Source organism: Cavia porcellus, unplaced genomic scaffold, assembly GCF_034190915.1.
Source record: "Cavia porcellus strain 051 isolate PalLab524CR breed Dunkin Hartley unplaced genomic scaffold, mCavPor4.1 scaffold_12, whole genome shotgun sequence".
Classification (NCBI taxonomy): domain Eukaryota; kingdom Metazoa; phylum Chordata; class Mammalia; order Rodentia; family Caviidae; genus Cavia; species Cavia porcellus.
In genome coordinates this window covers 8,974,332-8,999,285 of record NW_026947495.1, presented here as the reverse complement: position 1 = coordinate 8,999,285, position 24,954 = coordinate 8,974,332, and the positions used below count along the sequence as shown (strand labels likewise).

The window sequence follows — 24,954 nt, the reverse complement described above, 5'->3', positions numbered from 1 at the left end:
TGCTTGCAAGGCAGGTGCTTAGGCCGCTGAGCTAAATCCCCAGCCTGAACCTTTTCGTAAAGTGTTCTTGAATGATAGCTCAGGAAACTTGGCTCTTAAAAAAACTCCCACTGGTATTGCTACCAACCACAAAAACAAAACAAAAGCAAGTTTATAAATATGGCGGCTACTTACTACTTGGTTGGCTATCTTTAAAATTTAATGACCGCCAACTAGCACTCTAGATAATCTCACATGGTTACAAAAAAAAAAAAAAAAGACAGCCGAAGAACAATTTTTACTCATTATGATTTATTCTCTACAATACTTCATTAAAGAGTTCAATGATTTGCACTCAGAAGTTATATAGCCAAGAGGCAACCAAGTGTGATACAAAGAATTGGTCTGAAGTCTTTGCACTGAAGGCCATATAGTCTTTTGCTTCAGGGAAATAAGAACAAAATGAACAGAACAAGTAGATCCCTAGGCTCCAGAAATCTTGATAGAAAAAAAACATCAACAGTTAGTGAAACTGGTTAACATATTATGGAAAACAGATCTTGTGCAAAATATTAAAATTAACACCCAGGACTTCTTTTGTATAGATGGTTTTTATTATAAACGTAAAATATATGTAATGTCTCAACTACAAACCTTTTATGTGGAAAGAGTATCTAACATGAATTGTTTCAATATGCAGCGAAAAAGTTTTAAGAACCTCACAGTGGAAACAATCCAACACTGACAAACTCTAGTGATCAAAGACACTCTCTTAAGTTAATGGAAAACAAGAACAATTCGTAATTACAGGGAAAATGTCCTAGCTGTGGGTATTATGAGACAAGCCAACTTTCCAGACCAAAAGGCACTCACAGCTAGGGATGAAACACACACTGAACCAAGCCAGGGAGTTGGGCCGGTCCCTCACAACAGTGGTTACCTACTGTTCAGTGGCCCAAGAACAGAGGGAGCAGCAGGTAGGAAAGCACCTCCTATGCTCTCCCTCTCAGTCCTATGTATCCCAGTCGTTGGCATGTATTGGCCACCCTCATTACTGCTTTGGTCAAGCAAGTGGAAGGCAGATCTGCTCCAGCTTGGAGCTGTCACCTCCCTATGCAAAGCTGCCGCGTGGATGATCCAGACCAGGTATTTTTCCTGAGAGCCACCTCCCCCACAGTTCCACAAGGGCACCACAACCACACACTTCCAGACTACTTCCTGTCACGCCCTGGTCAGGATGGACTCTGACAGGGCCCACATAGTCTCCCTTGGCTGCCTTCTGAGCTCCGACAAGGCAAGAGGAGCTCACGCACCTCCACTGCTGGACTTGTTAGGAATATGAGGGAATGTGCAGGGAGTAAGGCTTCTTCACTCCAAAACCACTGAGCCTACTTCAGTGTGATGCTGGGCTTCCATCAGCCCTATTCTTGTGCACTGATTTTTCCCCCATTTGGGGGGTTTAAAAATTTAATTTTCTTAAATGGCAGGTATCCTACCCCACCCTCAATAAAATAAAATAAAATAAAATAAAACTACATACTATACACTGGGAAGACAAATAGGGCAACATTTCTACAAGAAAAATAGGCTTGAGGAACATGGCACTGTAAATGCTTGCATGACCAGTCTCACTGAGCGTGCTCAGGGGTGAAAGTTTAGCACCAATTTTTTTGCTTTTTTTTTTTTTTTAAATCTTTAGAAATCAAACACAACTTTTAACATAGAACACTTTAACAGTAATGAGTGTAGCCCTATGTATCAATACTGTTTGTACAAACTGGAGGTGGGTAGCTTAGTCTAGAGCTGACCACCTTGACATCAATCCATGGCACCTAAGGGTAACTATTGTCACATCTGTAACAAGGTATGTAATATCCTCAGCAGCAGGACATCATGAGATGACCACTTCACCTTCATTTACACAAGGTGACCAGCAACGAGGGGGCATACTCTGGGCACTCTAATGTCATCTAAATCTTCCCACATACCCCAGTCCTGCCCGCAGCACAAAGCTACTCCCTCTAATTTGTCCCAGGAACTGGAGGGCAATGTCTTAAGATTATGTCCCCCTACCCAACTTTGTGGAAGAAAGCGCCAAGTTCTTTATACTTGAATTTATGCCCATTTTGGAAAGCCACATCAATACCACGTAACTAAAAAATAAAACATGTTCATTGGGTTGACACACGATTCACTTCCAGAATTCTCCAAGCATGTTGTGAAGAACTAGCGTACTGTCCAGGTACCCTTTCTTTAGCTGGCCATCTCTTCCTGAGTCACCAGCAATGCCTCTGAGACAGTGCTTTTGAAGGCTCTGTCAAGCCCCCCAGTTCTATGACCTCTGCTATCACATGAGTGAAGATGAGTCAAGAGAGAGAAAAACTAAATTAGCAAATGATGTTTGGAAGGGAAGTATCACATGGAAGTTTAAATGATACAGAAAAAAAGAACAATTTGGAACTATGCCCTGGTGGGGTTAAAACTCCCAGCATGGTAGACTAGATTGATTTACTTTGTTCAATTACACAACTTTGCTCTAGAGTCTTAAAAAGGACAGAAACATCACCTTAGGCAAACTAGAACAATAACTTGCCTACTTAAAGGTCTCTCAGAATGTTTGCCTGCAAAGAAAACCAGCTCAAGAGACCCAACTATCTAGAATGATGAGCCCAACCCAACTGCCCATTTGCACATCTGCACTTTTGAGAACCTAGATCCAGCTATAGGCACTGCTACCAGTGAGGAGTGAGGTAGCCAGGTGGTGAGAAAGAGGCCTCTCTCTTCACATCTCACACAGTGATGACACCAAGCTCTCCCATGGGCCTCTGCACTCCATTTCTCAGCAGGCCATACCACAGGGCTCCATGTAACAGCAGGAGACTTGATGCAGGAAGAGTGCCAGTGGGGAGAGAATTCCAAACCTTCGCGCCTCACTGAGCAATGAGATCTGTAACGCCATCTGCAGGGCTTCGGATCTTGGTGTGGGTCTCTGTCCAAGAGTCTCAAAGGACTCATGGTGCCCATGCTCAACCCTAAAATGGCATCCACTTAGGAAGCATGGAGGTTGTGATCAACTCTTGGTACGCAATAAACTGGAAGTTTTAAAAAAAGGAATTTAAAACAACCTAAAAATGTTTCTTGTTGGTCTCCGTTGCCCAGACTGCCAGGGGAATACACCTATCTGATCTGGGAGGCTGTGGGTGGGTAAACCTCCATGGATCATCAACTTTAATTCCAATGTGTAGCCAACACACATGTGGCAAATCACCAGACCAGGGTCTTCAACACCCACACAGCGATTCTCACTAGTCATGCAGAAGCCCCAATCCAATGGGACCCCATACTGAGGAAAGGCTGAGATAAGGCTTGGGCCCCTCAAGTTCTGTTTCATTCAGTGTAACCCCACACTCCCTCAGTCAGTGGGAGGCAGACTTGACAACGGAAGCTAGCATCATAAAATGGTGCAGTAATAGAAGTAACTGGACCAGGAAGAGGAGGCATCTGCTCCAATGATGTCATAGCCATTGGTGGCCACAGGGGGGTGGGACTGGTCATGCAGCCGTGTGTCAGGAGTAATGATTGTAGAGGGGTGGGGCATGAAGAGTGCCATTCTGGAAACAGTGCTGTCGAGAAGCAATGTACTCTGCGTAACTGATTGTCACCTTCTCACTTCGGTACCTGCATAAGGAAACAGCAAGGGTATTAGGAACCCAAACACACTCTGTAAAGTCACTCAGCAGAGAAAACCAAAAGCTTGTCCACATTTTCAAAGAATAAAATGGAAGACCAAGAGCAATCTTATTTACAGAAAATGAAAGACGGCACAAGAAAACAATGTTGTTATTACAAATGAACAAGATGAAAAAGCACAATCACAGTTCACCCCTGAGAATGCACTCAGCACATCCCACCTTTAAACGCTACGTATGCTTATCATCAGGCTGCTTGTAAGCAATCTGCTACTGGGGTCTGGATGAAGACTTGCAAGATCAAATTACATGGGTGGCAGATTGGAAGATGGCTACACCAAAACCCAGTGTAAATTGCACATCCACTTTCAGGTTATAATGAGGTAAATTTGACAGAAATGCAACTTCAATTTGCAGAAGAGCAACAAACAAGTTATCGTAACTAAAAGGGGCACAGATACCTAATTCTGGGTCAAATTCTGATGAAGCAGGTTAAAGGATCCTTGGGCTATATAGGCCAGGTCTCAATCCCCAGATGAATGCCACATCACGGGGTCATCAGAACAGAGTTCATAGCATTTTGGCTTTGCTCTGGAAAGAGCCATGAGTCAGGATGCGAAGCATGGGGTGTTACAAACCTATGGAGCCTACTACAGACCACAGGAGCTGGGTGTGACAATCCTTACCCAGAGCCATCTCTTTCCCACTGTAATCACTCCTCCACTGCAAGGTGGTTATTCCTGAATTTTGACAGGGAAATGGCTGTTCAAATAAATTGTAATAATAATAGTAATAATAATAATGCTTTGTATTTGAAGAGTGGTTTTTTTTTTTTTTGGGCGCTGAGGATTGAACCCAGGGCCTTGTGCATGCTAAGCATGTGCTCTGCCACTGAGCTTCACCCCCAGCCCCTTCACTTTGGAATCCAAAGTATTTCAAAACACTGGGTTGTCTTCCAAATAGACCCGAAAGGCACTATTATTAGATTATTCAGCGTTTTACACAAGAGGGCCCAATAGAAGCCCACAGAAGCTAAACCTCTCAGTACTTCCAACTTTAGTTAGGGACAGGAAGAGAACTGACATCTACTGATCACTTACAGTTTGCCTGGCCCTGGTCTAGAAATTCTCCACACCCATCACATCCTACAGCATCCCTACTGGATTAGCACTCACAGTTTACAGACAGGAAACAGCTCAGAGAGGTGAGTAACTAGATAAGGTAACACAGCTAGTCAGTGACTCCGACCCAAAGTTTGCATGCATTCTATGACATTATGTAGTCTCCCCATGGAAACACAGTATCCAAAGAGGGGAGGCATATCCTCTTAACTTTCTGTAAAAGCACCTCTGACTGTCCTGAATCCTTTGCACCTGACCATACATGCAGTTAAGAAAAGGGCACCTTCACTGGCCCTGGACTTCAACGCAGGAGTGTATTCCACTCCCCCAGCCTCTCAACCATGTGGCTCTGGTGAGACAGCCTAGACTCTTGGCAGACCTAATCCTTGCTCCAACTCCACTATAGCCACAGAAGCATATGGGACACTGAAGGAACCTAGCTTTGTTCGTGTTGCTTCCTCAGAACTTAAAACCTTACCTATCTCTCTTTGGTTTAGGGGCATTAGCTGAGAAAACGCTTTTCTTTCCCTCCCCACCAAAAGTATTCTCTATCCAACCCCCACTACATGAAAATGACAAGGAAAACAAGATAGTAGCTTACCTGGTGAGTTTGATCGTTTTTCTAAATTCACTGGTAATTGGAGCCTTAAAGCCACCTTTCCTGAGTAAGGAGTCTATTGTCTGGATCTGATCCCAGTCTGTGAAGAGAAACCACACCAGATCAGCATGGATGGGACTCACGGAGTAGCCAGGTATGCTGGGGGAGGGCCTGCACACCAGCTCACATACCCGGAGCCCATCTGCTTCAATGACAGCCCCACGGTGACCCAGAAATGAGATGACCGATCAGCATGTGCCATGCTGGCTGTCCCCAGCTCCTATGTCTTTCCTGTTAGGTATTACCCAGTGTAATTAGCATGGAGCAAACATGGTCCTCACTTAAGACTGGTTTGTTACTCCTATCGGTATTCAGTGAAAGCCCTATGCGGAAAAGGATGAACTTTGTTTACTGATGTATCCTGCCTGCCTCAGCCTCCAACTTGCCAAGATTACAAGTACACACAACTCTCTCCAGCTAGGAAAGAGCATCAAATTCTGTAGCCTAGACTTGTATGAGTGGCCTTTTATTTTTGAGACAGAGTGTCACTTTGCAGTCCAGGGTGGTCTTGAACTCCCAGCAATCTCCTGCATCAACAGGTGAGTGCTGGGATAATAGGCATGTGCTACCACACCCACCTTGAGTGACTTTTCTTGTTTGATGATTTCTAGGAGTTGTTTTCTACGACACAGAACTGGCACCAGGAAACTATTTACATTGTTGAATCCTGCCTACTTTTTTGTAGTGTTGGGAAGTAAACCCAGGCCTTTGCACTGAACTTTGTTTCTACATGTTTTTATTTTTTGAGATAGGGTCTTCCTAAGTTGCCCCAGTAGGAGATCTGAACTTGTGATCTTACTGTTTCAGCCTCCCAGAATGTTGGGACTACTGGCAGTATGTGTGCCAAGGCTTCCTTTTTATGCCACATCCACAATGCTTTTAAGCTGAAATCCAACCACAATGGAAAAAAGGCAATCACTTTCCACATAATTTGCTCATAATACACTCAATTGGGTGTTTTTCTCTATTCCAGGTTCACATCTAACTAACAGTGTCTAACATACTATTTTCAAAAGCAGATTAACCTCAAGAAGGAAAGATAGCTGGGCATGGTGGCTAATACCTATAATCCCAGCAATTAGGAGGCTGAAGCAGGAAGATCACTGTGAATTGAGCCCAGCCTGGGCTACAAAGTGAGTTCAAGGCCAGCCTGAACTGCATAGTGAAACCGTCTCAAAAAAAAAAGAAAAAAGTCTGAGCTACATCACACAAAAACCAGAAGAAACATTTAAAAGCACTTCTCTGGATATTCTTTTACAGAAAAAACTGCCAAACCCACTTCCCATCTTTATGTCTTCATTATAAGAATTAAGGGGTAAAAAAAAAAAAAAACCAAAACAATTAAGGGGTTAAGCTTTGTGGCAGATACCTATAATACCAGCACTTGGGAGGGTGAGGCAGGAAGACTAGTTCAAGACCAGTTTGTTGAGCTGCACAGTGAAATTCTGTCTCAAAAAGATGAATAAAAATTTTAAAAAATCATTAAGTCTGAATTCTTAAAAAACAGGAGGGACCTGGCAAGTACAAGGTCCTGAGTTTAGATTCCCTTTACAAACCAACCAACCAACCAGGAGAGAAAATGTTTTGATCTTTGCTAAGTGTTAACACATTTAATGATTCACAATTAGAAGTTCAATACCCACTGATATAGGTAATCTCCCTTTAGAAATGAATTCTATAATGTGGTCAGGTTGATTATTGGAGTTTTGCTATGATTACCATTGTAATTAAGAGGACAACAAATAAAACTATTACAAGTGGTCAGGTAAAGGAAATAGTTTCCTTTTCTCCTTTTATGGTTCCTAGGTCTTCTTGGGATCCTGGTGTTATAGGACTGTAGTATTAAAACTGGGTATGATAATGCATGCTTCTAATCCACTACTCTGGAGGCTGAGGCAGGAGGCCTGCTGTGAGTTTGCTACACAGTGAGACCCTGTTGCAAAACAAATAACAATCTTAAGGGAAAAAAAAAGCATGTTAGTAACAGCTCAGCAGAACGATGACACACTCCATTTCTGTGTCCTTTTAAGTGGCATGGCAAAAGAAAGGCATGGTTATGAATAGCACTATTCACTCAATGTCCATTTGTCTAACTCACCTTGTTCCTTAGCAACCTCAGGCAAGTACGTGGCTGTGCGTTTGATGCCTTTTTCATTGATAAATTCAATTCGAATTCCATGGACCCCTACCTATAGAAAGACACAACATAGTAGATAGCATTTACTTATTCTAATGAAACTGAACATATAACTGGACTCTGTAACCTGCCAGCTTGACCTATGTAAGAAGAGTAGAATTTGCTTTTCATGACTCTCAGATAAAGGGCAAGAAAGTTAAGCTTTAGGGAGAATTTGAGTATATATGTAGTCACTTCCCAGAGAACATAACCTTAATAAAATTTTTAAATAGTTTAAAATAGTTTACCCAATAATTTGAGTACTTTACTTTTGACCTATTTCATAAATAAGCATGCCAAGTACAAGATTTTTAATCTGTGTTCAAAATATATTTACTGAGACATGGTTTCACACTGTAGTTCCAGGCTGGTTTTGAACTTGCAATGATCCTCCTGCCTCAGCCTCTGAAAGTGCTAGAATTATAGGTATGCACCACCATACCCAGCATGAGTTCATGATTCTTGGCACCTGATTCCTAATAAAAACTTGTCCTCAAGGGCTTGCCAAGAAGGATGTGGAATATTTTATATCATCTCATTATTTCTCATTAGATATAGAGGGAAGAAATGAGAAAACAAAGCTTCTGCATTTCCTCCCACTCCTAATAGACCAGTACCTTTTGTTACCTGTCCTGCCCACAGTGGCACCCAGTTCCCACATCTCAGGCCCTCTCTCAGTGAGGAGACATTGCCATGTACTAACCCAAACCCAAACGCAACAAGATGCAGGATTCCAAATGCAGCTGCTCTCACCTCCCAGTCCAGGTAATCACTGGCATCCTCAAAATTAGTAAGGAGGGAAACAGAGCAGAAAAGTTTAGGCAGCTCCTCTCGGGTCAGGGGGGGAAATCGGCTGTCCTTAAGTGCACTGCAGGGGGACAGAAAACATAAGTGAGGCTGCTTGGGAGTCAGGCACCAACGTCCCATGTCACAAAGCCCGCAGAGCTGTGAATCCTGATACACAAAAAACATCTATCATCCACCAACTCCACACGATACCAATTGTGATGCTAGTCACTGTCTAGATGGGCACTGCTAAGTGACTCACCAGGTTAAAGAGCCTGCAATTCCTGATCATCAGAAAGGAATGCTCAGAATGTATCATTTTTTAAAAAATGAAATCAGGCAAGTATTTCCCCGTATAGCCAGTTTACCTACAGTGCTTAATGTCTAGTGTCATTACCTGGTTAACGTGTATTCCCTGAGTCCTGAATGAAGATTCATGGCTGAGAAGGTCCCAATGCAGCCACGAAGCCGCTTGTCCCGCCCTGTCTTCCATGTCACAAAAAGCGGACTAAAAAAAGAAAAACACAAAACACTCTCTAGTCTCAAATTAATAATGTTCCTCTTCATTTAATTGTCCAAAAAGATGGTATGACTTGCAGCTATCTGATAAGCTCTAGAAGTGGCTCAGTCCTAGCTAGAAACATGAGGAACCACCTTGAAGGCCCTTGCTGCAGCCTTTCCCAGGCTCTGCACTGACAGCTTCATGCACTCCAGTGCCACATTCATGGCTACTCTCCTTCCCACTGCCCAGGGCTCCACTTCTTCAAAGTCTCTTCTCTCTATTTTTAGGTAGCATATCATCCAGCTCTATCTTTCACAGCCATACACCTTGCCAGAGTATCTCCACACTCATGTCTGGGAGCATTCTCTATAAGCCCATACTGTTCCTGTAATTACAACTGCCCCTGGCAACTATAAATATTTCCTATTCACAAGTTTTTTGGAAAAAAAAATAATGCCTTCTCAAGAAAGGTTTTTATTAGCAGAAAATGCCAATTCCGTTCCTAGATCAAAGTCATGCTTTAAGCTCCATCAGACAGTGATGGAATCTTTCCGAGATCCCTCCATACCCCCTAATAACCTTATCTCTTGGTTTCTCGTCTCTTTTTTGGCCTTTGACTATATAGGGTCTCGCTATGTAATCCAGGCTGGTCTCAAACTTGTGACCGTCTGCCTCACCCTCACAAGCGCTTGGATTGCAAGTGTGTACCACAGTCACCTCTTAGCTTCGAGTGAATCACCATTCAGAGACAACTTAAATGCTACAAAGGCTGCTAGCAAATCTTCACTACTCACATTTCTTTCTAGTATAGCACCTGTACCTAGCTGAGCGTGCTAATGTACGCCTGCAACCCAAGCACTCTGGAAGACTGAAGCAGGGGGATTGCAAGTTGGAGTCCAACTTTAGGCAACTCATTGAGACCCTGTCTCAAAATCTCAAAAAAAAAAAAAAAAAAAAAAAAAAAAAAAGGCTTGGAGATATAGCTTAGTGGATTCAATTGCCAAGTATCATACAAAAGACCTCTATAGTATCAACCAATGCAACTGTTTCCCAAAACTTCGAAAGACTTTTATTACCTACAGGATGAAAACACAAAGTCCTAAACACAATAGCCTAAACCAGTGAGGTGAACCTTTAGAGCTCTGAATGATACAAACAGCCCTCTGCAGGTTATGCCCCATAGGTTCTAAACCCTAGTCACTCACACCAAGGCAAGTACCTGTTTTTAAAACCAAACCCTCTCCTGTTCTGGACACCTGTATTCTGACCTGGCTTGTCATCCTCATCGGTTCAACCGGGAGTTTCCTAGCGGCGCACGGCGACACCACCTGAAAATCATCACACTTCCTTCAGGTGCTTTCCTCAGACACAGTCACCCAGAGGTAAATTCCCCTGCACTACTAGTTATCATTGTACTTGATTTTGTCAGCTCAATGCCATGTTGCCTGAGGGTAAGGACCTTCTCTTTATACTCCCCAATCCTTGTCAGAGTATCAACGGCTGAGAAAAGAATGATCTTAGATCAATCAACAAATACTCCAAGACTCCCCCATAAACAAAAATCAAATGCAACTGTGTTCTTCAAAGCCAGCTGAGAGCTGCTTCCAATTTTGCGTAAAAAGAAAACACAGATATAATTACTTATACTTCCTTAACACCTCCAAAAGTCTTGGGACAAACAACAGAGTCTTGAAATAAAAACAACTCTGACTTCTTAATAATGGGCTACTAGCAGCTCTATTCTATGTGATTACCAGGGATTGCTGATGAACAAAACAGAGGTGATCCTTGTTCAAAGTATTAGCTCCCTCTACCCCCATCACTTCCAAAAAAAAATGAAGAAGCAGCAGCAGCTCCCAATGATTGAGATCCTTGTCTCTGGCCTGGGCTTCAGACACTCACCAGTCCCAAGTAACTACTGTGGTGCCCCACAGTGTGGCTTCTAGACAGAACAGGTTAAATGACCTACCATCACCACGTAAACCCAGAATTAAGTTATTGCATGACTTTAATGACAAACCTACATGCGTCCTCCAAACATAACCCAGCCCCTCCCACTGCTGAACCCACTGAACAGTCTAAAGAGACACTGTATTCATCTCTTCACTCTGCTCTTATTACTCAGCTCAAATGATGTTCAAGCTTAATCAGCAGTGGCTCTTATGTGAAGAATGCCCTCAGAAGCTGCACTGCGCCCTCCACAGGTCCCCGTGCTTCCTTTACTCACTAGGGGTCATTGGTGAATCTAGGAAGTCGTGGCTGTGGGAAGCCATAGAGGTGACAGTAGAGTACATCAAAGCAGTAGCAGCACATCTCTGCAGTCACCACCAAATTCTTCGTGGCATTGGCAGTTCCATTGGGTCGGGGGAGAGGGCTCAGCGCTCCCGATGCGGGATTCATCCGTGTGATGGGAGAGTTTCCAGGTCCAAGAGTTAAGTCCGACACATTCTCCCTTCCACTGCTGCTGTCCACATGCTGGTGGTTTTGAAGAGGTCCTGAACTAGCGCTGGGGACAGTAGTGGACTGGCTCCCGTGACTGTGCGTCCCACTTGCAGACAATTTGGGCTTCTTGACCCCACAACAACCTGCTGCCAACCTGGGCTCGAGTGGAGGAACACAACGTCTCTTTCCCATCCTGACTCGGTGCTCGTGGTCTGGAATGCTGCAGAACCCTAACCCAAAAAGAAAACAGTTAAGGGCTGACTCGAATGGTTGAAAGGACAAGGTAGCACACACCTGTAGTCCTAGCACTCTGGCAGGCTGAGGGAGGAGGACAGAAAGTTTGGGCCTAGCCCAAGCAACTCAAGGAGACCCTAAAAAAAATAAGGCTGGGGATGCAGCTCAGCTATGAAGACCCTGGCTTCAGTACCCATTATCAGGAAAACAAAACAAAAAACACAGAGAAAAAGATCTGCAGACCAGGGAATAATCATCAAATTCTCTTTTCCACTCAGACCTCTGGATTATATGATCTGAAATGGTGGCAGAACAGGGCTCTGAGAACCCTCACTTTCCATACCAGACTCCTGAACCTTTCCTAAAGGGGACTGTTAAATCTTGGTGTTAGGGGTTGCATCTAGACTTTCGGACTGAACTACATAACCCAGAGCTTTTCATGTGGCTTTACTGAGAACAGGCTCTTGCCAAGTCCCTAAGCTGCTAGGCTGGTCCTTAACTTTTTATACTCCTGTCTGAGTGCCCAACCTAGAGCTACATTTTCCATGAAAATTTATGATCCCCATGGTGGAAGCAGGCCAACAAGCAGCTCTCCCTTCCCTGACACTCAGGGCAGAAGGTACAGCTGGCCTGGAAGAGCGAGTGCCCCTGACCCGTCGGACTCGAGCTGCTTTCTCTACCTTTTTTACAGGCTTCACATTGAATCATCTTATTTTTAAAGAACTTTAGAGGTATTTTCAAGCTTTTCCTTGTTAACCACATCTTCTCAGCATTTTCCTCATCTCTAACTTAAATCTGTGTGACTTCAGACCTAGACAGGAGTGAGGATGAAAAGCAATTAGCTGTCATTCTGAAAAGGGTACCCGCTCCACAGACTCCCTCTTTTTAACCCCTCCCTCACATTCTCTTTAATTCCCACTGAACTCACTCAGATTTCTATGCCTCTGTATCTTTTCAAGACCCTATTCAAAAACTGCAACCCAGGCAACCTTTCCTCACACAAGCAGACCAAGGTTAACAGTCCTTTTGTGAGGTAGCCATTTCTGCCCTGTCACAGTCAGGGAGAGAACTACAAAGCCAGCCAGCTTCACCAAACCGTAGTGTCACATGGACAAGGGGCCACACAGCCTGGTTGATGGTGTAAAGGAGAAGAAGGGCTGTATATAGTTATGTGTATGCACTTCTATCTTTCTGTTTTTTGGGGGGAGGGACCTTCCTGAGGATTGAACCCAGGCCCTTCACATTGCTGACCCTTTTTTAATTTTTTGAGACAGTGTCTAAGTTGTTAAAATGCCCTTAAGCAGGTTCAAACTTGCAATCCTCCTGTCTCAGCCTCCCTCTATGCTGGGATTAGAGACATTCACCATCATGCCCAGCTAGACCTTAGGCTTTTTAAGAGAAAAGTAAGGCCAGGGATATAGTTCAGATGCATAAGCACCTCTCTGGTAAGTGCAAGGTCCTGAGTTTGATTCCTGGTACAAAACAAAAACTACATTCTATTTGGGCATGGCAGTACATGCCTGTAATCAGTTCTCTGGAGAGGCTAATTCAGGAGGATCGTAAATTTGAACCAGCCTGGGCAACTTTGAAATTTGGTGAGACCTTGTCTCAAGAAAACAAAAACAAAAAAACCCCAAACATCATCAAAAAATACCCCAAAGTGCTGCTCAGAGCAAACATCCTGAGTTCAGTCCTTCCACCCCACAAGTCCAAAGATCTTTCTCCACAAACCAGGAAAATATGCCCTAGTTGTTTCAGTGTCAATACCAAAAATGTTGGATATAATAGCACACTTCTATAACCCCAGTATTTAGGAGGCTGAGGCGGGAAGATTACTGTGAATTCAAGGCCAGCCTGGGCTACACAGTGAGATGGTCTCAAAAAAACAATAATAATGAAATAAAACAAAAAAAACCTGTGAAATTCTGCTGACTTTAGAGTAAATTATACTTACTTTCTTCTTAAGGTATTATTATATGTGACTTTTGGTATCTGTGTGTGTATACACATACAATATGCATTATCTTCCCTAAATTTTCCTATTATTTGGATGTGTAGCAACAAACTTTTCTTTTGAGACAGTTTTACTATGTTGCTCAGGTTGACAATTGGGCTCAAGTGATCCCCTTGCCTCAGCTTCTCAATCTGCTGGGCCTCCCCAACCATAACTGTCTGTATTTACTTATTTATTTAATTTATTTAGTGCCAGGAGTGGAACTCGGGGCCTTGCCCATGCTAGGTGGCCACTCTACCACTGAGCTATACCCTCAGCCCTGTAAACTATATTTTTTTAAAGCATAGTTCTACAACATAGCATTTCAGTTGTAAATTCTACAGCCATTTAAATCAAATTAGATAGTCATACATCCATTTATAATGTCACTATATTCTATATAATTCTTCCCTTCAGTTTGAATGAGATAAAGATTTATTAAGTAACATTACTGTTTTTTGAGACAGGGTCTTGCTATGACTGGTTTTAAACTCACTATGTAGCCCAGGCTGGCTTCTGATCCATAGTGATCATCCTGCCTCCTGAGCGCTGGGATTATATGAGTGTACCATCATGCCTGGTTTGTAAGCATTATTTATGAGATTCATATATGCAAATCCTTGATGAAGTACCCATCTTGGGCTCTTCTGGGCGAGATGAAAGGTTTTTTTTTTTTTTTTTTTTGGTCTTTTTGTGACAGGGTCTCACTGTGCAGTTCAGGCTGGCCTTGAACTCACTTTGTAATCTAGGCTGATCCTCCTGCCTCAGCCTCCCGAATGCTGGGATTATATAGGCATGAGCCACTACACTCGGCTGAGATGAAAGTTATTTTAGCCAAGGGATGATTGCTTGTATAGTTCACTTTCTGGTTTTAAAATGGGCTTCGTTTTGAGAGAATTCTGTACTTCTGTAGCTATAACAAAACGAAAGACTAGATACTTCCAGGTATGCCTGTCACTGCAGATTATTTCTGAGTGTGGATACACTTATCTTACTTAGACAGCTAAGAGGGAACTGGGGTTTTCATTAATAATGTTAATTCCAAAGCTAATAGCCAGAGTTCGAATCCTAGATCTTCTATAACTCACCATTCTCAGACTGTTTGCGCCTGGGGCTGCTAGAATGGACTCTGTAAAGGCTATGAGCAGGACCCTAAATGCGGTAAGGCCACCACACCAAGCTGTTCTCATCACCTGGTTCCTGCTCACTTCTTCTATGGGGAGGGCAGTACCCAGACATCCAGCCGTGCACTCAGGGTTTGCAGCAGTGCTAACATAGCGCAGGATGCAGTGAGGACTCACTCCACTGACCCCTTCAAACCTTCAGCCTGGCAGATCACATTACCATGAGTTTATGGCGGGACTTTAGGATAAGAAGCACAAAATCTGACAAAGCCACACTGCCACTAAGTAACAGAGCTAAGATTTGAATCACAATCTGTCTCACGAAGCCACATGGAAAATGGGACCTGCCAATAATTCAACAATTACCACTGGGTCCACTCCTTTTCCTAAGGGTGTGACAAAAAAAAAAAAAAAAAAAGAAAGAAAGAAAGAAAGAAAGAAAAGGAAAGGAAAGGAAAGAAAAGAAAGAAGCTGGCTCTGGAGTATAGCCAGTAACTCCAGCTCCCAGTACTTGGGAGGCTGAGACAGTAAGACCACACTATGAGTTCCAGGCCATCCTAAGCTACCCTGCGTATAAAACAAAACAAAACAAAACATAAAACAAATTTATACTCTGGGAGGTATAGTACTAGAAATACTAATCATTGTACAGAAGCTTGCCAACAGGGGCTGGGGATTTAGCTCAGTGGCATGAAGGCTTGCCTGGCAAGCAGGAGGATACGAGTTTGAGCCCCAACAGCAAAAAAAAAAAAAAAAAAAAAAAAAAAAAAAAAAAAAAAAAGCTTGCCAACAAAAACAAGCAGAAAAAAAAAAATAAATCAAAATCCAGAGCCCAAAGGCTAGAGATGTAGCTCAGCGGCCCAGTGTCTGCCTACCTGCCTGCCTGCCTGCCTGCCTAGCAAGCAGGAGGCAGAGTTCCATTTCAGATACCAAAAACAAAACAAAACCAAAAAACCACTCCACAGCCCAAAGCCAACATCTCAGCCTTCACCTAGAAAATGATAAGCACTCACTCCCCATTCCTGTTTGTAGAATCCACAGTGGATGCCGCTGGCCTGAGCTCTCACCTTACTTTATCTACCTAGCATTTAACCAGTGGGCCATGTGCAGGCTTAAGGCATACATTAGATGAAGCAGGACTAGTCCAAAAAGCTGCTTCAGCAAGGGCAATGGGATTCAGAGGTTCTGCCTCTACAGCCCCAGAATTCAAACAATTGGGTGAAACATTAAGGTTTTAAAAAGGCCTTTCATTATTATTATTATTTTTTTTGGCCTTTCATTATTTTCATTACATCCAGCAATAGATGTTCCTCAGCAGGTGATACCAGCTACCTGTCTGGTGAAAAACCTTACTGCAGAGCAACAGAGGAGGCTTTCGAAGCCCACAGGTGCCGGGTGAGATAAGCCAGCCTAGAAGACTGCCTGAACCTCCATGCTATCACTGATATGCAGCAGGGCATGTCCTAACTAGCATTTCCATTTATCAGGAAGATCTGCGCCCTTTCAAACTATGGCTTGACATGGACAAAACCAAGCAAAATCTTGTGGCTCTGTAGGCTCAAGGATTTTCTGGGAAGCCACTAAGCAAACAATTTAACTAACAATTTCAGTCAGTGACCAAAGGAGCAATTAGTATTTTCTACATCAAAAACATCTTAGGGTTGAGTTTACTGCTGCACACTTGAAATATCAGGACTAAGGAGGGTCCTGAGTTTGAGGCCAGTCTGGGCTCTACAGTGAGTTCAAGATTAGCCCAGGTTACATAGAAAGACTCTGTCACAAGCAAACACACATTCCAAAAACAAAATAAAGCACAAGTTCTTGGGCTTTCAGTGGTAGAGTGTTTGTCTAGTACACAAGTGAGCTGGGTTTGAGTCTGGGTATTACAGAAAAAGGAAAAAAAGGTACATTTTTAAGAATTTTATTCCAAGCCGGGGATACAGCTCAGTGGCACAATACCTGCCTGGCAAACATGAAGTCCTGAGTTTGAGTTCCTGCACAAACAAAACAAAACAAAACAAAACCCTAAGAATTTTATTCCATAAATTTACAATTCCTCCTACTCAAACATTATTTTGAAGCCAACTTTGGAGAGGGCTGACAATTTACTTATCTGGCAGCATAAAGCAAATATTAAAGAATACAAAGTGAAGCAGGGTGGTAAATAACATCAGTTGCCATCTATTAATTTTATCTGAACTTTCTTTATAGATTTGAAACTCTTAACCCTACTGCAATAAAGCAGGCATCTCATCACAACAAAGTAGTTGAGACACACTCTGATCAAGAGACAGATGATGTACCAGCAGCTTGACCTGAGGACCCTATGACTGCAGCATAATATATTTCAGAGTAACAGCATTTTGAACACACCATCTGTCTGACAAGCTAAAAACAACTCTATGGAATGACATACCCTACCTCCTCTTCTTTCTTCCCTTTTTTCCCCCCCTATGGATTGAACCTAGGGCCTTCACAGTGATTATATCTTTAGCCTTTTTTGAGACAGGGTCTTGCTAAATTGTCCAGGGTGGACTCATTCTTATAATCTTTCACCCTCAGCCTCCCAGAATGCTGGGATTCCAGGTGTGGGTCATTAGACCCAGCTTATACCCTACTTCTTCAACTGCATATGAAATTCTCACCCCTTCTCAAGCCTCATAAAAACTACCAGTGATGGCACTCTGACCACGTACAGAGTACTCTAAAGCTAGTTGTTCTGCAGTAAGTGAACTCAGGTGTAAAACCCTTTGCTGAATTAAAGTGTGTAACACTGTAACGGTTCCAGGCCTTATTAGATGAGTGACTCTTGCAAAGCTAAGCTCCAGGGCACCTCAAGAGCCAGCAGCAGTGATCTCCTTTCCTTACCATATAGCCACTTTGAAACAATTAATGAGAATGCACTAGATTGGGCTTCCACCAGACAGAAAAAGTACCCATACTCCAACTGAAAGCTGGGAGAAATAAAAAAGGAACCACTGTTGGACCTCAAGACACTTTGTTTTCCAAGATAGGTTCTCACTATGTAGTTTATAGCTGGACTTGAACTCACTATGTAGCCCAGGCTTGCCTGTGCCTTTTCAGTGCTAGAATGACAAGATGCACCACCACATCTGGCATTCTCAAGACAACTTTGTAGGGCTGTGGTAGAGAATTTGCCTAATATGTGCACTCCTGGATTCAATGCCTTGCACTACAAAACATACACACATGACACAGACAACCTTTTAAGTCCAATTCTACCCTAGGTGTTCAAAGTCACTGCTCCTTCAACAGGGTGCTGAGCTCTCACCATCTCTGCCTTTATATGACACACTCTACTTGCCATGGAACATGGTTAAGAGCCTACACGGTCAAGACCATTGGGTGACTCCTCCCCTGGCTCGGGGGAAGTGGGGGACTAAGCAGTGCTCTGTAGGGCAGCTTACAATGCCACTGAGAAATTCCAATTTAGGGATCAAACATCTCAGCTTCTCAGAGTGCTAAAGTATAACCATGACCATATTCGGTGTACTTGTGTTTTATCTTCCATAATACCACCTAACATAGTGTCTCATGTATAGCCTACACAACAGTAACTGGTTGTCTCTGACAATTTTACCTATAGATTACATAGGAATTTTATTTAAATTTACCTTTTAAACAAAAACAACCTAAAAAGGGAAACAAACAAACAAACAAAACAAAACAAAACAAAACAAAACCCTTGTGATTGTTTTGGTTCTTCAGCAAGGTAACTAATTATATACTCAAGATTCATTAGGCATGGTGGCATAGCACTAAACCTGAGCAACAGAGGATTGCCACAAGTTCAAGGCTAGCCTGGTCTGCATAGCCAGATTTTTTTTTTTTTTTTTTGTCTTTTTTGTTTTTATCGGTACCAGGGATCGAACTCACGACTGCCTGCTTTCATTGCAGGTGCTTATGCCGCTGAGCTAAATCCCCAGCTCCCATAGCCAGATTCTGACTCCAAAGAAAATAGGTACTTTTAAGTACCCTTTCTTATCAGCAATGTCAACTCCATTCAGCACAAATCAAAGAATGGGTCTGATAATTATTCATAGCAAAATGAAGAAACAATATGGATAATTCAGTCTAAAAACTAGGTCAACTATCACCTAAATATACTTTGATTTTTTTTTTTTTTTTTGAGACAGCATCTCACTATGTCATTCAGGCTGGCCTTGAACTCACTATGTAGCCCTGGCTGTCCTCAAACTCTTTTTTTTTTTTTTAATAAATTTTTTTTTTTGTCTTTTTCCTTTTTATTGGTACCGGGGATCAAACTCACGACTGCCTGCTCTAAAGGCAGGTGCTTATGCTGCTGAGCTAAATCCCCAGCCCTGTCCTCAAACTCTTGTTCATCCTCTTGCATCATTGCTTGGATTACAGGCAGGCACCACTTTGCCCCACTCTATGCTGATAGTTGTCACTTCTGCTAAAATATCCTGTAATCAGTCAGTCCTGGACCTGACCTCAGCTACTAATTAATGGTAGGAGCCTCATGCTTTCCCTTGACAGATCATACATTCTAAACTGCACCTGGAGAAGAATTTCTTTTAGAATGACTGGATACTTCCAGTAGCCATTCATAATTTCAATGATTAATACAAGATTATCAAGGCACTGAAGCAAGAACATGAGGATGACCTGAATGATGTGGCTGGCTGGGCAGAAGGGCTGTCCACATTTGCCATGGGCTCCTTCTAAGGATCCTGAAGTCCACCAAACACAACACACTAACATCATCCAAGAGCAGTTGCCATGTTCTGAGGACAGACGTTAGGCTCTGGGGTCACAGTCTAACTGCCCATGCTGACACAAATTCCAACTTGGACATGCACAAATGGAGTGCAAATTCAGGCAAGTTGTCAAACCCCACAAATATGCCACCACAGAGGACTATTTGTGACCATTCAAAGTAGTAAGACATGAGAAGAATCTGGCAAGCCTTTGGCACAAAACTACTATTTATTGTTTGCCAGTTCTAATAGTATCACTACCTATACTAATAAAAGTAACACAGCTCTTGAGCTCTTAACATTTCTATAGAAATAAATGCTTTCATAACACAACTCAGCTGCTTTGTAGTTTAAGAGAGCATATTATTAACACTGGACTATTTCTCCAATGACCTTGGTGTTTTTCACCTTTGAAAGCAGTGATCTCTAATAAATCACTCACTGCTCCCTTTTATTCTGAGATGCCAGAAAACATAAAAAAGACTGGGCTCTCTGAGACTGGTAAGAGTTCTATTTTTACAGGGGTCCTCTTGTAAGCTTGCAGATACACAATAACAAGAAACTGTATTTGCCAAATATGCTATTTTTGATATCCTGACATTCAATTAATACTAACGGACCAACTTTGTCAAAGTAGTTACATTTCAAAAAAATCACATTAAAATATTTAGCAAATATCGAAAAAAGTACTGAAGCAGGGGGGAAAATCTAGTTTCACCTTTTGAAGACAAGCCTCAAAAATGGCTTGCTGGAAGATATAGCCTCCTGAAGATTTGGAAGGTGGGAAAAAGACAAAGAAAAAGGGGTTGTACCATTTTTTTTTTTCTGTTATCAGTTAACTGTCCAGATGCTAAAATCAAGTCTTCCACAGACAGGAATAGGCTGTTGTTTCCTTTGTGACAGAGTTGAGATGAAATTCAATTTAATAATTATATTATGGGTACTGAAATGGCACCTGAGCTGTAATTCTGGCCTACTTATGGAACTATTCCAGGAAACAGTCAGACCAAAAAAAAAAAAAAAAAAAAAAAACCCCACAAATATTCTGGTAACCATTCCAAGTAACATTTCTACTATTTTTGAAACTCTGGCATACACACCCAACACCTGGTCAGTGAATATTTTCCCTGCAAAATACCAATCTACCTATACAACAATTATTTTAAGATCTATGGATTTCTTAAGAACATATAGAAATACATTCATATTCAAATATTTGTGCCAACGTAAAGAAAAATGTTCAAATACACAAGTCACAATTTTATTTTTAACTCCTCTTTCCTTTCCAAGTAATCCACCACATGGTGCTTAACTGTCTGGGCCTCAGTTCTCTCATTTTTAAAGCGAAAACATTTACCCCTATCTTCTTCACAACAGGCTCAGAAAGCTGGTAAGATGTGAAGCACTCTGAAAAACTCAAGTGTTAGCACACTGTCATTAGAGGGTTTCTTTTGGCAAAGTGCTGGAAATAAAGCCCAGGGACTCATACATGGTAGGCCAAGTATTTTGCCACTGAGCTACACCCTCAGCCCCAGCAGAGCGGTATTAATAAAGCCAATGGCATGGAGCAGTAATAATTTTCACTCTGAATCTTTGTTTAAAAGTTTACACATGGCATTATAATCATTTTTCATTCTGTAATAGAATTTAAGGGAATATGACCATAGCTGAAGACATTGGTTCACATGAATGATCAGAAATTGCCTTAATCTCTTAAGAAATCTTTCTGGTTGTTTTAAGAAGTAATTTGGGAGGGGTGTAGAGTCAGACCTTATGCATTTGAACTGTAGAGGAAGTGTAATGCTATAGTACCATCTAAGTTACTCTATTGGATTTATGGAAAATAAGCTTGTCTTGGCACATTTCATTTTTAAAAGATCAAGTAGAACTTCATCAATATTAGGATTCATTCATTGGAGCAGAACAATATAAATCAACAAAGTACCCCTACATGGAAAAAACCAAACATAGGTCTAACACCAAAAATGGAGCAACAAAGCTCCATTCTTTTTTTTTTTTAAAGCGGTACCAGGGATCGAACTCACTACCGCCTGCTTGCAAGGCAAGTGCTTATGACACTGAGCTAAATCCCCAGCCCCTAAAGCTCCATTCTAAGTACGTCTAAAGTAATACTCACTGAAAGCAGGAAAGTTTATATTGCCAAAGGAACAGCTACAACAGAGGAGGGGAACTACTTTGTCTCTGGGATGAATTTTCTTCCTTCCAATTCCATTCCTTCTTTCTGTACCTAAAATGGAAATTCAGGTTCAATGAACAAACAAAATGCAGGTACAGCACAGTTCAGATGCAACTTTTTGAAAAATTACAACTCAGAGAAATTTCGGGAAAAAGACAGCTATAGAGAACAGGCTTTCAGTTCTTCAGAACACTTCAAACATGAAGTATGAGACAGCAACAGCAGTCCCATGCCCTGAGTCACCTTATCCTGAGTGTCATTACCTAGGGAGGATACTGAGGATCAAATGTTTTTTTTTATTTTTTTGTGTCTTTTTCCTTTTTATCGGCACCGGGGATCGAACTCACGACTGCCTGCTTGCAAGGCAGGCGCTTATGCCGCTGAGCTAAATCTCCAGCCCCCAAATGTTTTATTGATATTGCACATGAGGCACACATTAAAACTTGCCCATCACCAATTTGAGTCAAAACTGGCTTTCAGGCTATGATACACCATTTTAAGGCTTTCCAATTGGTTTCAGATTTTACACAGTCCAACATCCTTTACAAAGATAGTTAACACCGGGGATTTAGTTCAGCGGTATGAGCCCCTGCTTTGCAAGTGCGTGTTCGTGAGTTTTATCCCTGGTACAAAAAAATAAGATCTTAAGAATTACTGGGCAATATACCAGGGTCACCGACTTGACGACAGGTCACACTGTTAAACCAGGAGGAAGTGGAAAATGCTAAGTGTTGCTAAGAGTCACCCATCCTTACCCTTAGTCTTTTGGGGGTGTGTGTGTTTGCCTTTTTGAGACAAGATCTGATTATGCAGTCCAGGCTGGCCTTGAGCTCACTTTGTAGCCCAGGCTGGTCTCAAACTTGCAACAACAATCCTCCTGCCTCTGCCTCCCGAGAGCTAGGATTAAAGGCCTTACCCTTAGTCTTGCATAAATCTCTTCATAACCTCTTCACCTTCTCCACACTCCTCAGTAATAAAAGAAGTGAGCTATTCCAAGATGTAAACAGAAGCCTCCAGGCCCCACCCACAATATCCTAGGAGAGGGCAGTGAAAGAGGATAGGCCCAAAGGGATAGAAGAGTTCAGATCAGGACAGGGAATTGAGGAGGACACGGTATGAAGGGCAAAACCCACAGCCCAGGAAGGAGAGGCAACAAACCCAAAGAGTGTCAGGTGAATGGACTGGCTAAATGGGTGCTAGGAATGATACATGGAAAGGGGGCCTCATGAAAAATAGAGCGCGCGCACGTTAAGAGTTAAGCAAAAAAGGAGAAACAAGAGTGGAAAACGGAAAGGGGAGGGTGGGGAAAGGGAGGCAGAGGATAAAAGTGAAAGTAAGAACCAGGCAGTGGGGCAGCAGAGCGGGGGACGCCAGCACAGCCCGGGAGCCCGCAGAGCGACGGGTAGAGCAGCCAGGGCCGAGCCGCGGGGGTGGGATCCAGACGCGGGCGGGGGAGGGGGCGGCGGGGCGGGGACCGCCAGGCGGCGCCGGAGACCACCAAACTTTACCCGGACGCCAGCCCATTTCCTGAAGGGAGTGCACAAACCCAGCAGCAGCTGGAGCCTCGCTCGTGGCCGGGCCCTGAGCGGGCGCCCACCACGTCCCAGTGCCGCCTCAGGACCCCCGCCCAGTGAGGGCACCGCGGCCCCGGGCCCAGTCGCCCTCTGGTCGCTGCCGCACCGGAACCCCTCCCCCACGCTGCCCCAGGACCCTCGTCCAGCACCCCGGGGTCCACTCCCGGTCCCCGCGCCCGTCCCGGGTTCAGTAGGCCTGGGGAGAAGCGGAGACACGGCGGCGGCGCAAGATAAGCCTGGCCCGGCGGCAACGGAGGAGGGCGCGGCAAACCCCTAGTTTCCCACCTTTTCTCTTGGCCCAGACGCGGCCGGGGCGGACGGGACCTCTCGCGCTCTGCCTCCTCCTCCTCCTGCTTCATGGAGCCATGCACCTGGGTGGAGGCTCCTGAGAGAAGCAGGCCCGCCGACAGGCCAGACGCGCGGCGCAAACCGGGCGGGGCGAAGGGGACCGTCGGCCTGAGGAGGAAGCGACGGCGGCGGCCGGGAAGAACTAGAGGTATTCCCTGGGTGGCTGGAGGACTAGTCGAGCCGGGACCCGATTCCTCCGGTATCCCAGCAGCCACCGGAGGCAGTGAGGTAATGGAGGAAAAATGTAGGGAGTCCTCCAGTGGACCAGACGCCCTCTAGCGAGCCAGGGAGAACCATAGAGATCAGGGAGGTACCAGAGCACCGCCCCAACCCTGTCACGTGGTTTTCGGCGCACTTTATTGGCTGGTGCCGACCCTACGGGGTTGAATTAGAGGGCTACTTTGCATTTGCGTGCCCCAGTCCTAGACAGTTGGGATAAAGAACACTGGGGGAAAACTGACAGAACGCGGACGTCCCTCGCCCGGCGCTGAGGCGGCTGAGCGGAGCGTGCGACCGGGCAGCCCGGTTTCTCCCGCGGGCGCGGAGCACGCCGGGAGCTGTAGTGCGAGTCGGGCCGGCGGCATTGTCCGCGACGCGGCCAAGTGTTGGCCCTCGCGCAGCCTGGGGGTGCTGCAGCCTAGCTGCTCGTCGCTCTTAAGGACTCAGCGCTGACCTGCCAGCGGCTCTCCTCCCAGCGACCATGCTCACGTCACCTCGCCTGACCCAGCCGCTGCCTTCGAAAGCAGCCTGGAAGGGACGACTCAGAGCAGCCTTAAATCATACAGCCCACGGCCAGAGCCAGGCCTGGTGCCAGCTGCCTGCACCAGCCTTGCCAGCCTTCCGACACACTGGAGAAGGAAGGCTCCCCAGCTTTAGGTCCTGGCTCTAGTGGCGCCAGCTCACATCAAGAGTCCCTCTCCTCTGGCCCTGAAGCTCCCGCTAGAGATGATCTCAGTGGGATTCACATCGGACAGGATTATTCAGAGCCCGACTAAGCACATTCCTCCGTACTAGTCAGGCCCAGACATCCAAAAGAACAGCATGCAAAAAATATCCTTTAAAAATTAAACTAAATCATTTTAATTTCAAATTCTTATTTTTGACCAGACTTGCTCTTATAACCCCATTTTTTGGGTTACTCTGTCGTTTGTTTTTGCGGAGATGGTACCATGTCTGCGTGCATGCTAAGCATGTGCCCTGTTATATTACATTCCCAACCCCAGCATTTTTATTTTTAATTACAGATGGGAGTGCGCAAAAAGTCTTATTTCTGTCCTACAGGAGGGTGGAATAGTCCAGACAAATTCTGTTAAGCCCAGCAGCAAGGGCAAATCCTTAAAATTAAAGCAATTGCCTGAGGTAAAAGAACTCAACCACACACAGCATTGT

General features: G+C 43.9%; 1 protein-coding gene across 5 annotated transcripts; it reads right to left on the bottom strand.

The window, feature by feature from the left end:
• Nucleotides 1-274: 274 nt before the first annotated feature.
• Nucleotides 275-24,741, bottom strand: Ammecr1l (AMMECR1 like). 5 transcript variants are annotated; one of them, XM_063258798.1, is made up of 10 exons: nt 23,503-24,741; nt 21,584-21,694; nt 12,268-12,398; nt 11,139-11,583; nt 8,807-8,917; nt 8,377-8,491; nt 7,546-7,636; nt 5,391-5,487; nt 4,355-4,408; nt 275-3,657 (listed from the first exon to the last, which is right to left on the bottom strand). In XM_063258798.1, exons 3-9 carry the CDS (start codon nt 12,347-12,349, stop codon nt 4,381-4,383), a joined length of 969 nt encoding a protein of 322 aa, XP_063114868.1. In that variant the 5' UTR covers nt 12,350-12,398; nt 21,584-21,694; nt 23,503-24,741; the 3' UTR covers nt 275-3,657; nt 4,355-4,380. The 5 variants fall into 5 exon arrangements, with proteins under 5 accessions (XP_063114868.1, XP_063114866.1, XP_063114867.1 ...); XM_063258796.1 differs by lacking the exon at nt 4,355-4,408 and having other exon boundaries at nt 23,503-24,737; XM_063258797.1 differs by lacking the exons at nt 4,355-4,408; nt 23,503-24,741 and adding an exon at nt 22,560-23,016.
• Nucleotides 24,742-24,954: the final 213 nt, after the last annotated feature.